We start from the raw sequence: 14,489 nt of genomic DNA on the forward strand, positions 1-14,489 counted from the left end.
CTTCCTTTCTTAAGCTGGGGAATACATTGAACAAAAGCTCTAACACGCTCAAAACACAGCATTTTTTTCCCAGATGGCTTACAGCAGTGCGTGGCACTAGAAAAACATGAATCTGATTTCAATCGTCTAATGAGCTTAGTCAAATGAGCCAAGAACTTATGCCTGCAAGACAGGGCAACAATATGCACTCAAACAATCTTAAAATACCTAATGAATAGCTGAAGCCATATGGCCATTTGCGTTACCATTTCAGATGAATAACACCCTAGCTTGCCACTCTTTGGTTGCAGGGTGCGGCTTTGTGCTTTGCTAGTCTTTCGTTAAAACTACAGATTTTGTACCATTTGCTATGGTTTAAGTCCTATGACACAAAATATTGCCTCCAAAAGGGGGCGCACATTATTTGCTGAGCAGGGGACTGGCAGCAGGAAACGCTAAACAGTGTTATGTTTAAAGCGGTAACAGCAACATTACTAAATGTCAATATTCATGAGGCTTCCATTGTCCCTTTTACGAGCCTATTCTCATATATGTGTACTGAGCCAAAACTTTCAAGACAGATGACTGTCATAGAAGCCTCAAGCGAGAGTGTCACTAACAAAAGCTCCAATAAGTTCAATGTCTCAAGCCCCAAGTTAACAGGGCAAATTGAGGCATTGTAGAAGGACATGCTGAAAACGGCCACTTCTATTTACCAAAACTGCTTTTCCTCTGCAAATATGGTCTTGTTCAAGCAACTCAAAAGTTGAGGCCCACATTATTTTAGCCCGATTTCTCACTTGCTTATCGCCCAAGTGCATCCTCCAAAAGCTGAGATTTGTACCCGCAATATTATCGCTGCAAACAAAATAATGCAAAATGTTTCTTAATATTCTTTTTCTATGGTCTATAAGGGTCTTTTTGCAAGATTTTAAGAAAGATCAAAGATGGTGTATTTTTTTAAATATAGGTTTAACTGCTGCCAAAATTAAAAGTTTGAGGCCATTTATAAAGATATGTATTTGAGATACAGCAACAATATTAAGGGTAAGTATTCAGAACATTATGTTGTCATTGGTCACAAAGTTCTGATGAAACACTAACTGCTTTAGCTTAGAAGAAAAAAAATTCTCAAATGTAGCAATTTTTGTAAAATCTTCAGTAAGTTTCGTTGTAGAGCACGTAAAGAACAGGAAAAATTGAAGGCACATGAAGACAGACAGAGTGCTCCGTCTGTCTACATGTGCCTTCGAGTGCTCTGTCTGTCTACATGTGCCTTCAATTCTTCCTGTTGTTTACGTGCTCCACTAGGAAACTTACTGAAGATGAGCTACCAACAAGCCCGCATCGCATCTCTTTTGGAAAATGTCATATGCTCAGACATTTTTCTTTAGCCTCCACGCATCAAACAATGCTGCTCCATTCTCCGTTATGGGCACACTAAATAAAGAAAAGTTTGTTCATAACATTAGAATTTCTATTATTATATCATTGTTGTCGTTAACTTTTGATAATGACAAGGGATGAAACAAGTCCTCCTGTACAGAATAAGCTATATATATTTTATGTTCTTTCTTTACAAATTACGATGTTAAGAAAAAAAAATCCACTTTCGGGCTACTGAGTGGTGGGTGCACTAAGTATGTAAAATAATTGTTCAAATCTAAAATAATAATTTTCTGACCAGTGTCTCTCGTACCACCCTCCAGTCATGCCAACTCCCAGACAGGAATAGCCTTTCAACAGTGAAGCTGCTTCTAATACAGTACAAGCGACTGTTAAACAAGAACTTTGTTGAACGAAGTAAAGCCCCTTGGAGATGTGAAAAAGAGAGAGAGAGAGAGAGAGCAAGAACGAAACGGATGTGGAAAGGGTAGAAAAATGTGGCTGATCCCTCGTTCTAAGAATCATTATATAACATGCAAATGAAATGTGTCTTCACAGAAGTAGTTGATTATTTATTGTTCATTGTTTCTCCACAATGGCAAAAGAGTGAATGCTACAGCAACATATTGCAATGTGACGTGAAGAATGGCAAGCAGCCCAAAACTTTCAGTGTGCTCCTCAAGCAGAAAGCACCCACGGAATGAGCATACACAGGACATGTGCAGACTAACAACTGTCACAGCTCAACACCTAAAGGGCACTGTTCAAAAAGAAAGAGAGATACACAAAACAAACACACAATTATACACAGGACAAGCGCAAACAACTGTCACAATTCTTAATTCTTCGTGTTTTAGCGGTGTGCCCCTTTCGTAAACATGGCCATGGCAGCAAGCGAAGTGCCCTTTCATCATCATCATCATCAGCCTGACTACGTCCACTGCAGGACAAAGGCCTCTCCCACGTTTTGCCAGTTAACTCGATCCTGTGCTTGGTGCTTCCAATTTATACCCGCAAACTTCTTAATCTCATCTTCCCACTTAACCTTCTGTCTCCCCCTAACCCGCTTGCCTTCTCTGGGAATCCAGTTAGTTACCCTTAATGACCAGCGGTTATCCTGTCTACGCGCTACACGCCCGGCCCATGTCCATTTCCTCTTCTTGATTTCAACTATGATATCCTCAACCCCACCATTACACCTACCATTTTTTTTCCATTGCTCACTGCGTCGTCCTCAATTTAAGCTGAACCCTCTTTGTAAGTCTCCAAGTTTTTGCTCCGTAGCTAAGTACCGGCAAGATACAGCTGTTATATACCTTCCTCTTGAGGGATAGTGGCAATTTATTTGTCATAATTTGAGAGTGCTTGCCAAATGTGCTCCACCCCATTCTTATTGTTCTAGTTACTTCAGTCTCGTGGTTCAGCTCTGCGGTTATTACCTGCCCTAAGTAGACATAGTCTTTTACAGCTTGAAATGCACTGCTACCTATCTCGAAGCGCTGCTCTCTTCCGAGATTGTTGTACATTACTTTCGTTTTCTGCAGATTAATTTTAAGACCCACCTTTCTGCTCTCCTTGTCTAACTCCGTAATCATGAGCTGCAATTCGTCTCCTGAGTTACTCAGCAATGTAATGTCATCGGGGAAGCGCAGGTTACTAAGGTACTCTCCATTAACTCTTATCCCTAACTGTTCCCATTCTAGGCTTCTGAAAACCTCCTGTAAACACACGGCAAATAGCACTGGGGAGATTGTGTCCCCCTGCCCTACACCCTTTTTGATTGGTATTCTGTTGCTTTCTTTATGAAGCACTATGGTAGCAGTTAATATGCTTCAATGACACCCTGATTTTACAGTGTCTGCATGACTGCTGATATTTCTACTGAATCAAACACCTTCTCGTAATCAATGAAGGCTATGTATAGTGGTTGGCTATATTCTGAGCATTTTTCTATTACCTGATTGATAGTATGAATGTGGTTGATCGTTGAGTAGCCTGTTTGAAAACTTGCTTGTTCCTTGAGTTGATTGAATCTTAATGTTTTATTAACTCTGTTAGCAATTACCTTTGTAAGTAGCTTGTATTCTGCGGAGAGAGAGCAAGCTGATCGGCCTGTAATTCTTCAAGTCCTTGTCATCTCCTTTTTTATGTATTAAGATGATGTTAGCATTCTTCCAAGATTCTGGTACTCTTCCTGTCAGGAGACACCTCGTAAACAGGGTGGCTAGTTTTTCTAACACACCTCCTCTGTCCACTTCTGTCCTCCATCTTTCAGCAGATCTGGTGTTACCTGATCCTCACCAGCAGCTTTGCCTCTTTGCATGTTCTCCAAAGATTTTCTGATTTCTTCCATCATTACTGGTGGAATGTCATCTGGGGTACTGCTAGCTCTTATAGTATTAAGGTCGTGGTTGTCCCGGCTACTGTACAGATCTCTGTAAAACTTCTCCGCTATTTGAGAGAGCCCAAGTGACCTTTGGGCTCTCTCAAATCACGCGTCTGATAAGCGTGTGCGTAGAAAAGACCACGCTTTGTGGGGGGCGGCGCTCATAGAAATCTTCGGAGTCATGTCTCATGGTTTTGTAGAGAGGCTGCGTCACAGATGTCAGGGGCGTGTGTTTGGAACATTGGAATGAAAGACACAGGGTGGAACATAATCATCATCAGCCTGACTAATCCCATCGCGGGCCCCCTCTCATGTTCCAGCGATTGGCCCGGCCAGGTGCTTCCTGTTGCCACGTCCCCGTTATATACCCGTTAAATTCTTGAACCTGTACTCACGCTCTACTCAATGCTCCACCTCGACGCCATTGAGTTGAGGAAAATACTTCTTTTCAACTCGAGTTGCATACGTAGATGTTTTCTCTGACAAGGTGCCCTTCAGAAAGGCATCCTCCACTTGACCGCATTTGAGGGACGCATTCTGGGAGCATCAAAACAAGACGCTTTCAATCTCCATAGTAAACGATTGTTGTAAGCATTTTGAGTCAGTGGTACAGTAGAGAAATAGTGGTGACAGAACTCCTGACAGTGTCGTATCTGGCAACATATCAAGATAAGTGAATGGTGCCACGTTTCGTTATTTCAAGCATCGAAGATCACACCATGCATACGTGCAGTATGCACATTACTCTGGTGGCAATGGGTTCAATAATAGCTCTCTCTAGACAATTACTCTTTCGAAAGGAAAAACTCACACAGCGCTGCTTTTTTTTTTTTTTTGATCCTTCACAGAAACACTCTGCTGAAAGGAAACTCACAGGCATAAAAACACACAAAAAAGGAAACCACAATTGTTGCTTTGACTCATTCGACTTGCCTGTTGCGGCATTAATTCTGTGGACCAGAAAACTTGACCACGAAATGAATGCTTTTCAGATGAAGCAAATGTTGGAGACAACCAAATTTTTTTGCGAGTGTTTGTACAAACGTCATAGCGGATCTTTTATTCATTTATATTTGTTTTAATGGCAATAAAGGAGGCCTGTCTAAATTTACTCAACATACCGTAGTTATTATATACAAAAGTTTATTTAAACTAATTCCTTACAAGCCAGATCAATGTTGCACAAAGCCCTTCTTGTATTTGGCCGACGACAGCAGACAGCTTGTTGGTGCGCACCACATTTGATCAAGCTTCCTGTTGTTTATGTTGGCATGCACTGATTGTCTATGCAACGCATTTAGGCCCATTTCTGCTATGAACAAAAACAGGAAAAGTGCCACTAACAAGAGGGACGCTTTGTTTACTCAGTACAGGAGCTGAAGCTCCTGATGTCACTAGTTGAAAAGTATGCACGTGACAGGAAACCGTCGCACAAATGGCAGTACAGTAAACTCATATTAGAACAGTGCAAAAGACAAAGCACAAAGAAAAACTTGACAACACGAGAACTCGTGCTTTCAAGGCTTTTTTTGAGCTTTGTCTTTTGCACAGTTTCAGTCCAACTACCCCAACTCTCCCTTATTGCGCAGTTCAGTGGAAGCAAAGATTAATGAACTGAAAAGCCTGTCTGCTGACTCACAACCGTACACTATGCCACGAACAGAAAAGCAGCTCCACAAGCTCTGGTACGACCTTATAAATTGGTGGGGAAAAGAAGGATTTGCATGAAAAGAGGGACACCAGGCAATACGTAAGTAAATAGTTCAAACATGTAAACCAATTTTTCATGCGCCAAAGCAGGTGGAGGTACGTTCTTATGACCTGTGCTATGCGAACTGTACAGGCGTGGCCACTGTTACAGGAAACATGGCGTGCTTGGTGGTGCTCCTCCGACCATGAAGCAGGCACTGCATGAAATATTATGAGCGAGCGCAATCAGTGCCGGAGGCATAGTTAGCTGCGCGTTGTCAGCTACGGTTCCTCCCACTTTGCCACACACGCTCTGGTAAACCTGCATGTGCAATGTAGATTTGGCAGCTTACAGTGAAGTGGGAGAAAGCATAGCAGACAACACCCAGCTAACTCCACCTCTGGCACTGATTGCGCTTGCGCCGTAATACTTCGAGCAGTGCCCGTCTTGGCGCTCCGTGTTGTGGTGGCCTCGCTACTCACCGTAGTGAATGATCACCACGTTCAAGTTTAGTGAGCCACAGGGCCACATCACCGTCACCTACTCACACGTAGCGCACCCCTCCACGTGTGCTCAACGAACAAAGCGTTTAGCGCGGCACGGCAAAACAGACAGTGTTCGATTAACAGCACTACACAAACACTTTATTGCCTTTCGCGGCACCCCGAACAACAGTACGACGTCTGCTCCCAGGACGCGGAGAACAAAGGCTCCCACATGCTCACGTTAAGAAACCGTGAGCACATCGCAGCGAGCAATGGCGAGCTGTGACACGCTGGTCGCTGCGCACTCTCACAATGGCCACTCAGCCTGGTCGCGAGAGTTAGGGCACACTTTGTACGTGTAGGCCTACGGCAAGTGCAACTTGGCGCGCTGCGACCATTTCAAGCACTAGGCACCGCTGTTGGCTTAGCGTATGGTATCCAAGCTAACACTCAGGTAAACACGCCTGGCTGGGATGCCTAGGCTTCCAGGCAGGCTACAGTCGGGCGATTCCCAAAGGGGACGCGAACAAAGGAATACCTTGTGCTTACCAGGCGCTGGCCAAAGGAGGAGAGACCCTTTCTGACGCGCACTTGACTCGGCCTCGCCGATTCTCGCAACGGCCGAAAACACGCGCCGCGCCCAGGCGTGATGCCATCTATCGTCACGCGCCGTTATCAGAGCACGGGAAAGGAAAAGAAGAGCGGCCATACAACGGAATGCCCGCGAAATGGTTACAAGCGCGCCTCAGATTCCCACAGCGTTACCTGTAACAGTGGCTAGAGAAATAGTTTTCATAAAATGGGGCCGCTGTGCATATCAGCCGCAGCAACAAACCCTCCATGTCACTGCAATCTTTCAGAGGATTCAGGAGATCCCTTAAACAATGCCTAGGCACATAATCCATTGCTTCAACATCACTTGCAGGTTCATCAGAAACATAGTGACACAATGAGGCGTGTTTAGATGCAAGCAGTACTGAGTAGCGTGTCCTGGCTACCTCGACATTCTTGAGTAACACACTGAAGATTCTCTCCACTTGAGGAGTTTAAAGTCGGGGGCGATTTTCGAACCACGAAACAGCCCTCAAAGATGCCATCAGGAGCATTTGTGAGTCCATACGGGCCTTAATCCCACCTAACCTTCTGTCTCCCCTTCACACGTTTGCTTTCTCTTGGAATGCGATCAGTTATCCCTAATGACCAGCCGTTATCTTGACTACGCGATGCATGCCTTGTCATTTCTTCGTCTTGATTACGACTGAGATATTCCTAACTTCCATTTTTCCTTGCTCAAGAATTTGCATGAAACATTATAAAATGCTGAGCAATAACTCATTTACTATGGTATTTGATGATCAAGTGCTTGTTCAGGTGCATGGGCATCGACAGAATTTTGTTTTGGAGTTCGCATCGCTACTGTGGGAGGGGTGAAGCATTGGTATTGCTCGAGTGGAGGAAAAAAGCTGGCATGCCCCTGCCAACACCCATGCTCAGATATCTATCACAGAAAACTTACTGGAGCATAGGAAACATTTTTTTACGAGTTCTTTTTTAAGCTTCGATAACAGTTTTGTGATAGACAAAAAATAGAAATCAAGCTCGGCATGTGATGTGTGATCCTTGGAAAAATTACAAGTGCATTTTTGCGCTCTTACCAATGTTTGTGACACCAATGCCAGGTTTTATCAGCAGTGTGCCAGCTTGCGATGTAACAGGTAGCAAAAAATATAATGGTCCAAAAGGTGGCACTCACTCGAATTTCATGAACACCTGTCCTCGGAGTGGCTCCTGCCAGGTGGCGCCATTCACACATCGACTGAGGCCTCGGGCTGCGTTGTGCCTGAGGAGATGACGCACCTATCACGAAAATGAGGCCCATCTTACAGAACAGCCATTTGTCACACTAGATCTGTAACTAAGTCACACACACAAACAAGGTTCTAAGAAAAAGAGCAGACAAAGATGACTGCTAGGAGGTAAAAAAAAAAAAACGAAGGCTTGCTCTGCTAGGATGCAGTCACCTACCTCAGTCACCTGGCCCATTGTTTGTGATGGTATAAGCTACCCCTAAACCAAGAATTATGAAACTGCTGGTTTCAAAATAAACTGCTACTTTTCACCATAGAACTCCATGCCTACAGCTCCCTTCATTAGCAGTGCTTGGTGTCCTGGCAAAGAAGGCCTGGTAAGCAGAATTGAACTGCACTCATTTGCAACTGAGTTGTAAGGATGGCCAAGCAATTGGTTGTGAGGATGGCCAAGCTTCAGGTGAAAAACTGGTCACGCAAGGCAGCTTCACAGTGGGCAAATAAAAGCAATTAACACATTGCAGGGACGGAACAGGATACATGTGTTTGGGAGCATCTGGAAAGACGTTTTGGAGCAGGCTTTGAGCAAGCAGAAAAGTTTTTTTGAACAAGTTGTGAGCAGTTGATGAACGTTCAAATCAGATGTAGCCCTGTTCACATCACTTGTGAAGCCAAATTTATCCAATGCCACATTTTTCAAACACCAAACAGGGTTCATAGATTAGTGAAACAAAATTCAAGTGTTCTCAAGGACTTTCAAGGACCTAACAAGCGCTTTTCAAAGACCTAAAATAACACTTGAAGCCGCAGAAAATGACAACGCCACTTCTTACAGCATAAAGATCTGTAGTTCACTTTGTAAGGTTGGCACCATGAACACACTCAAGTTACCATGGACTGTAGTCGCTGTTGTGTTCTCAATGTATTTCGTAATCTTCATGTGACTTTTAAGGTCAGACTTGCCCATAGGTGACACATCAAAGCTCTTCCCACATGAGAAAACTTTGCCTGATGCGAGTTTGGCGTATCTGGTGTAATCCACCCCCTATAAGCAGCAATGCATAACAAGACGGCTGGAATTTGCACTTGCCCAGCAAAGTTTTACCATAAGTGACGCGACTGCGAATATGCACGCACACTTGCACAGTCTCTACAAAAAAGCCAGGCTTAGCTCCGCGCAAGCGCTAAGCCTGGCTGTAACCGCGCAAGCGCTATCACAACTACAGTGTGCTAGAAGAGTTCACTGTACTACAACACTGCAATATGGCTAGAGAAACAGATTGGATTAAATGGTTTATCGGCCAGAGTGCACATAGTTGCTAGGCACACAAAAAAGTCCGCTAGATTATGGCTGAACGAACTTTGATCGACGAAATTCATAAACTTTTAAGGACCTTGAAAAAATTTAAGGGTTTTCAAGGGTTTCAAAGACCACTACGAATGCTTTAAAGTGTGCTAAAGCCATATTGGGATAGCAATTATGTGAACACTATTCACTGGTTTTCGCCATCGCTGTTAGGTCTCATATAAAGTCCAAACTGATAACATATTTCCGCGAATCGTGTGCTTCACCCTTCGGCAAAAGCGCGTGAGCGGAGGCAATGAACGCGGCTAAAGCAGAGATCAAATGAGCCGGCCCATATGGCTCCGTCGATCGGAGGGCACATCAAACTGCTCGGGAAGCCTACCATCAAAACAGAGCAAAAACGCCACGCCCATCTTGAACAAATATGAAAAGACGCGAAGGGCAGAGGGGTGATGTCACACGAGCAGCAACTGGGAAGAGTATGTACAGTACGATCCACTGTTAAAGGGAACACTCGAATGCACACCATCAGCGTTGCTTGCCCTCTAACAACAAGTGAATAAGGAAACAAGGTTCACGAACATCTTTAGTATATACCAGATTATAGTCAAATGCCTATTTTGTTTCTTGCATTCCTATCACACCACTTTGATATGTAAGCATGAATTAGAGGTTAAGAACACCTTTATGGCTTTTTTAGAGTGCTTATAAATGCCTATTTTTGATGTGTGTGCCTAAATTCTTACAAGTGCCTATAAATGCCTATTTTCAAATGCCTATTTTCAATAAATGTATTCATCTGCATTGCCTCATCTACTCAACATCTCACAGGCATCTGCTTGCATGCGTAGGGAACAGGATGTGCTTTTGTGCAGCTATAGGACGATGAAAAACCGATGCGAGACCCAGAAGTGTCATCAAGGGAAAATAGAGTGTAGATAAAAAAAAGAATGTCCACATGATTGCTCTTTTTTTTTCTTTCCAGTTATACTTTTTAAACAGCACTTCGCGAGGTCATGTGAGATTTTACTTCCACTAAAATTTGTTGCACACTAGAATTTTTTAACGGTTTAATCACAAGGCACAAAAGCACGATGTGAGAAGATGACCTCGGAACCTTAGTTACGCGCCCGGTGTAATCTTCGCAAGCCAAGTTCCTTCCCTACCCTCTTCAGTATTGGAGCAACTAGGAGCCGGAAGATCACACGTTGCAGACTCATCAACACGTCATGCGCACGCAAGGCTATATTTGCATGACAGGCCCATGCCAGGTCGTGCACGCAAGCGGTGTTGTGTCATTTCGGCGTTCACTGCATTGCAATGCCTGTTTCTGTGGGATCAATCCCTCTATGGGTGCACGTTTGCAGAGGCTTGCATGTATCATGTATCCTTACCAGGATACACAGCGTCCCACCGCTGGAACTGCTCTAAGGGATAATGCACCAAAAACACACCAAGCGTTCTCAATGCTGCCAGCACAATGCGACAAGTACAGCAACACCAACGAAAACAAAATGTAGGCAGTTTAGTCACGCATCTCACTTGATACGAAGCTAAAAAAAAGTAAAATAATGCGCATAGCTTCAGTTTCAATGCTTTATTATTTCTATCGGCTGTCATTTCTATTCAGCCTACAGGCTGCAAATTACACACGTCACCTAGAATATTTCTCGCAGTGTTACGCATTACTCCGACGTACGCAGGACCATTCCTTGTCGTAAACGTCAACTCCACCATGTTGGAGCGCGCACCCATGAGATGAAAGTGAAGAGGCATTCTGTCTGACATTTCACCTCTTTCTGAGGCGGGTAGCATTAAAAATCTTGGCAGACGAGATCGTGAGTGCCATACATGCATTCCTCTTGACTGCTTGAAATTTTCAAACTTGGTGAAGTGCATTTTAAGGTGTTCACAGACAGGAGAAATCGACCCTGTGCAGTTAGACCAAATTAATACGAGCCAAAAAGACCCTTCAGGCCTATTAGCACTCTGGCTATTCGCTCCTATTTTGCCCCTTGCAGCCAGGGCAAAAAAAGACTCAGTGGCGCGTTTGTTCCACGGTCGACTCTTCAATCACCATGCTGGATTAGAAAAGAAGATTTGATTGATTGATTTGTGGAGTTTAACGTCCCAAAACCACCATATAATATGAGAGACGCCGTAGTGGAGGGCTCCGGAAATTTCGACCACCTGGGGTTTTTTAACGTGCACCCAAATCTGAGCACACGGGCCTACAACATCAGAAAAGAAGAGACCGTATTCTACAAATCCTGCGGCAAAAAATGCATGGCTATGCTATACTATTAGCTTCTTTGTACCATCATAAACTAAAGCATTTCTGTTTGGTTTCCTCTCTTAGACACAGATCCATGATGTATTACTTTAAAATTTATGAGTTGTTGAAGTTTATTGTGACTGTATTTACGATTCTGGGGACCTAGAAGTGTTTTGCCCGCCTATTTTGGGCACTTAAAACCCGGTTTCCTAGTGGCTACAAATCTGGCCTAGTCATTAGTCTGCCAAGAGGAATCAGAGCAGTGAACCGACAGTAGTCTTTTGCAAATCTACGCTATTATGTTTCTGTAAGATAGCAAAAGCAAAACATGTGCTGTTCCAGTGGACCCATCTGTACATGCAGTCACTGACCAAGTCAAGGTGAAAGAACACAGGGACCTTCCGGGACCAATACAGGTTTCTTTTTCACACTAAGCAGGCAAGAGCAGTATGTAGCTTTTTTTAAGCTGAAAAGTGATGTAATGAATGGGTGAGCATGTAGCTGGCAAATCGATTCCCATCTGCCTTGTTGACAGCTTCTTCAGTCATCCGGATAAAAACAGATTCCAAAAGCAGTCTCATGGTCGAATTCTTTTTCTTGGCTATAACAGCCGGAAATCTGCAAAAGGAAATCTACTCCACTTTCATTTTGTCTGAACAGAATTCCAGTGAGGCTGCAGTGAGGGCTAACTGGTGCTGCTTCATCTTGTAATGATCTGCGAGGTACGAGGTCTAAGAAAACCAAAGACTACACAGGGTGATGCGCATACTAAAGTGAAACCTCGTTAATATGTACCTGCCGAGGACGGCGGCATAACTACAGACTAAGCATACTGTGCATTAACCAGCAGCAACAATGTTGCATCTCCTGACATGCACCATCGTTGCCAAGAAAGGAATAAATTCAGTGCCACAGGAAATACTGCCTAAAGTGCCCACCACAAAGCCATTTCTTTCTTATAGCCCACGCAGAAAGATTTTGACTCTCGCAGAAAGTGCAGAAAAGATTGATTCTCGCACAACCGCCCGATAGCATGCAGTGGCGATGTCATGGAGCATTTCAAATCTACTGCGGGATCCAGGATACGGAGCGTGGTACAGCAGCAGAATGGACACAATCAGCTGTTCGTGATACAGTTCTTCCGCAGTCTCCTTCTAAGCGAAACTGACTCAGCTTTTTTTTTTTTTAACGCGGTAAAGTCACACAGAGTCAGATCGTTTACTGCATGGCTAGTTGCGTACAGCGCTTCGCTTACTCAACACGCACTGTGACTGCCGAACCACATGCTACAGCGTAAGCCCTCCACGCTTCAGGCCATGCGCAGATAGGGCAAGTAGTCTGGCCGGTTTACGCGGTGACGACCAGCTTTCCACAAGTAACGGGCTCTCTGCGATGCTCTAGTAGTCCTGGCCAAAAGCGCGTTTGGGCTGTCGCTGAATAAAAGCATGTACCATGGTTAGAACAGCTCTACACTTGCTGTACGGTGCCCGTGTGCACAATACAGCAAGGTTTCTCAGTGCCGCCCGCGACGCACAATGCTACACACTGACAGCGAGCTGCTTACATTTTTGTAAAGGGGCAGCAATCGATGGCCTAATTCATTCAGGTAGTTGCCTACTAAAAGCATGCAGTAAGCTTGAAATTACGCACCGCCACTCGCATGCCCTAGCAAATAATCGGGAATGTTCACTGTGATCAGGCTTTTCGCAACGATAAGCCATACCAGCATATTTGTCAGTAATCACCAGCTAGCCTTCGTTTTACAGCAAAAGCCTTTATGAGATCACAAATAGTGTCTCGGGCAGTGCCGCCGCCAGTGCCCATAACCACATCAGGCGAAATCAGAAAAAAAAAAACTAGTATCCATGCCACAGTGGGGCTCGAACCCGGGTCTGCTGGGTGCCAGCCCAGTATTCTACGACTGAGCCACACTGGTTTTTTTTTTTTGCTTTATTGCCTGTTTATAGGCGCGTACATCAAACCACAAGCAGAACAAAAACAAGCAGTAACAGTCCGACCGAAATTAAAATTCCCTAAATGCTGCCAAGAGCTCCACCCTCGACAACCACTCAGGTAAAATCTCCTGAGTTTTCTGCAGTTCAACAAACTTGGCCATACATTCACGGAAATACATTCGTGCAGGCCGTGCATCCTGATCGCGATAGAAACCCGCCATAAACAGTGAAGCCCACATAGCATAATCAAATCAAAAGGCATTCCCTCTTCGTCCACTATTGGCAGAAATCTTATACTGTATGAATTTAAAGGTAATTCTTTCTGTAACGTCCTTTGAAGTACATCCCAAAAATATACTCCCTCCCAACAATGTAAGAAAACATGGTCAATAGTTTCCGTTTTTTTACAGATAAGGCAATTTATCCCCCAAGGTAAGTAAAAACCACGGTCTGCTTGAAATGTCCTGACTGATAATGTGCCTGTGTGCAGCTTGAAAAAGAAAGACTTCGCGGCAGGAGCCACTTGCATTCTCTTCACTCGTTTAAGCACATCTTTTCCTTCACCTCCAGCGTACATGGCACGGTACAGGGGTTCAGGTAAAACAACATCGCATACATCTTTGTACAACTTCTTTTGAGTCACTGAAAACAAATATTCATTGGAAAATCTAACAGATAAAAACCGTACACTTAGAATAACCTCTTTAAGATACCCGCGCACAGCACCGGTCATGTCATTCGTGCTAACCACATATCCAGGTAAAGCCCGCATCAGTCTCATTTGGCACACTGTACGTAAGAAAAGGTCCCTTGTGTAGCGAAAAAAAAGAGCCTATTTACAACTTGGCGTATGAAAAGATGTGTTAAACAAAGCCCCCCGTGTTTCACTTTTCGAAACAGATTAGTTCAACTGCATCTCTCCCAGTTCAAAGCCCACACGAACACTGCGAAGATGAGGTGGAACGTCTGTATGTTTGCCCTTGAACAATGCAATACTTGCATCACATACCAAAGTTTTGAGGCGAAGAAAAGATTACAGACAGTCGCCCTAGAAAACACTGACAGATGATTACCGTTGCATCTATTCGCTTTCGTCCGGATTTCTTTTGCTTGTTCTTGCCAGTAGTTCTCATTATCTTTATAAACTTCCAGTGGCACCCCAAGGTACTTGACAGGTGTGGTTACCCATTGAACATTGGCAAAATAGTCTGGTTTTGAC

The 14,489-nt window shown here is 44.1% G+C and overlaps 1 protein-coding gene across 6 annotated transcripts in view; it reads right to left on the reverse strand.

Moving 5' to 3' along the window:
- Git (ARF GTPase-activating protein GIT1) overlaps positions 1-14,489 on the reverse strand; it is a 293,327-nt gene that overhangs the window by 79,829 nt on the left and 199,009 nt on the right. For 5 of the 6 annotated variants that reach the window (XM_037419552.2, XM_037419545.2, XM_037419564.2 and 2 more), the window contains one exon: positions 7,680-7,783. In XM_037419552.2, the coding sequence (XP_037275449.2) occupies positions 7,680-7,783 (104 nt within the window). Of the gene's footprint in view, positions 1-4,146; positions 4,289-7,679; positions 7,784-14,489 lie in introns of all 6 variants that reach the window. The other variant, XR_012894547.1, reaches the window with a different exon arrangement.

The sequence above is a fragment of the Rhipicephalus microplus genome, chromosome 3, assembly GCF_043290135.1.
Source record: "Rhipicephalus microplus isolate Deutch F79 chromosome 3, USDA_Rmic, whole genome shotgun sequence".
Taxonomy (NCBI): domain Eukaryota; kingdom Metazoa; phylum Arthropoda; class Arachnida; order Ixodida; family Ixodidae; genus Rhipicephalus; species Rhipicephalus microplus.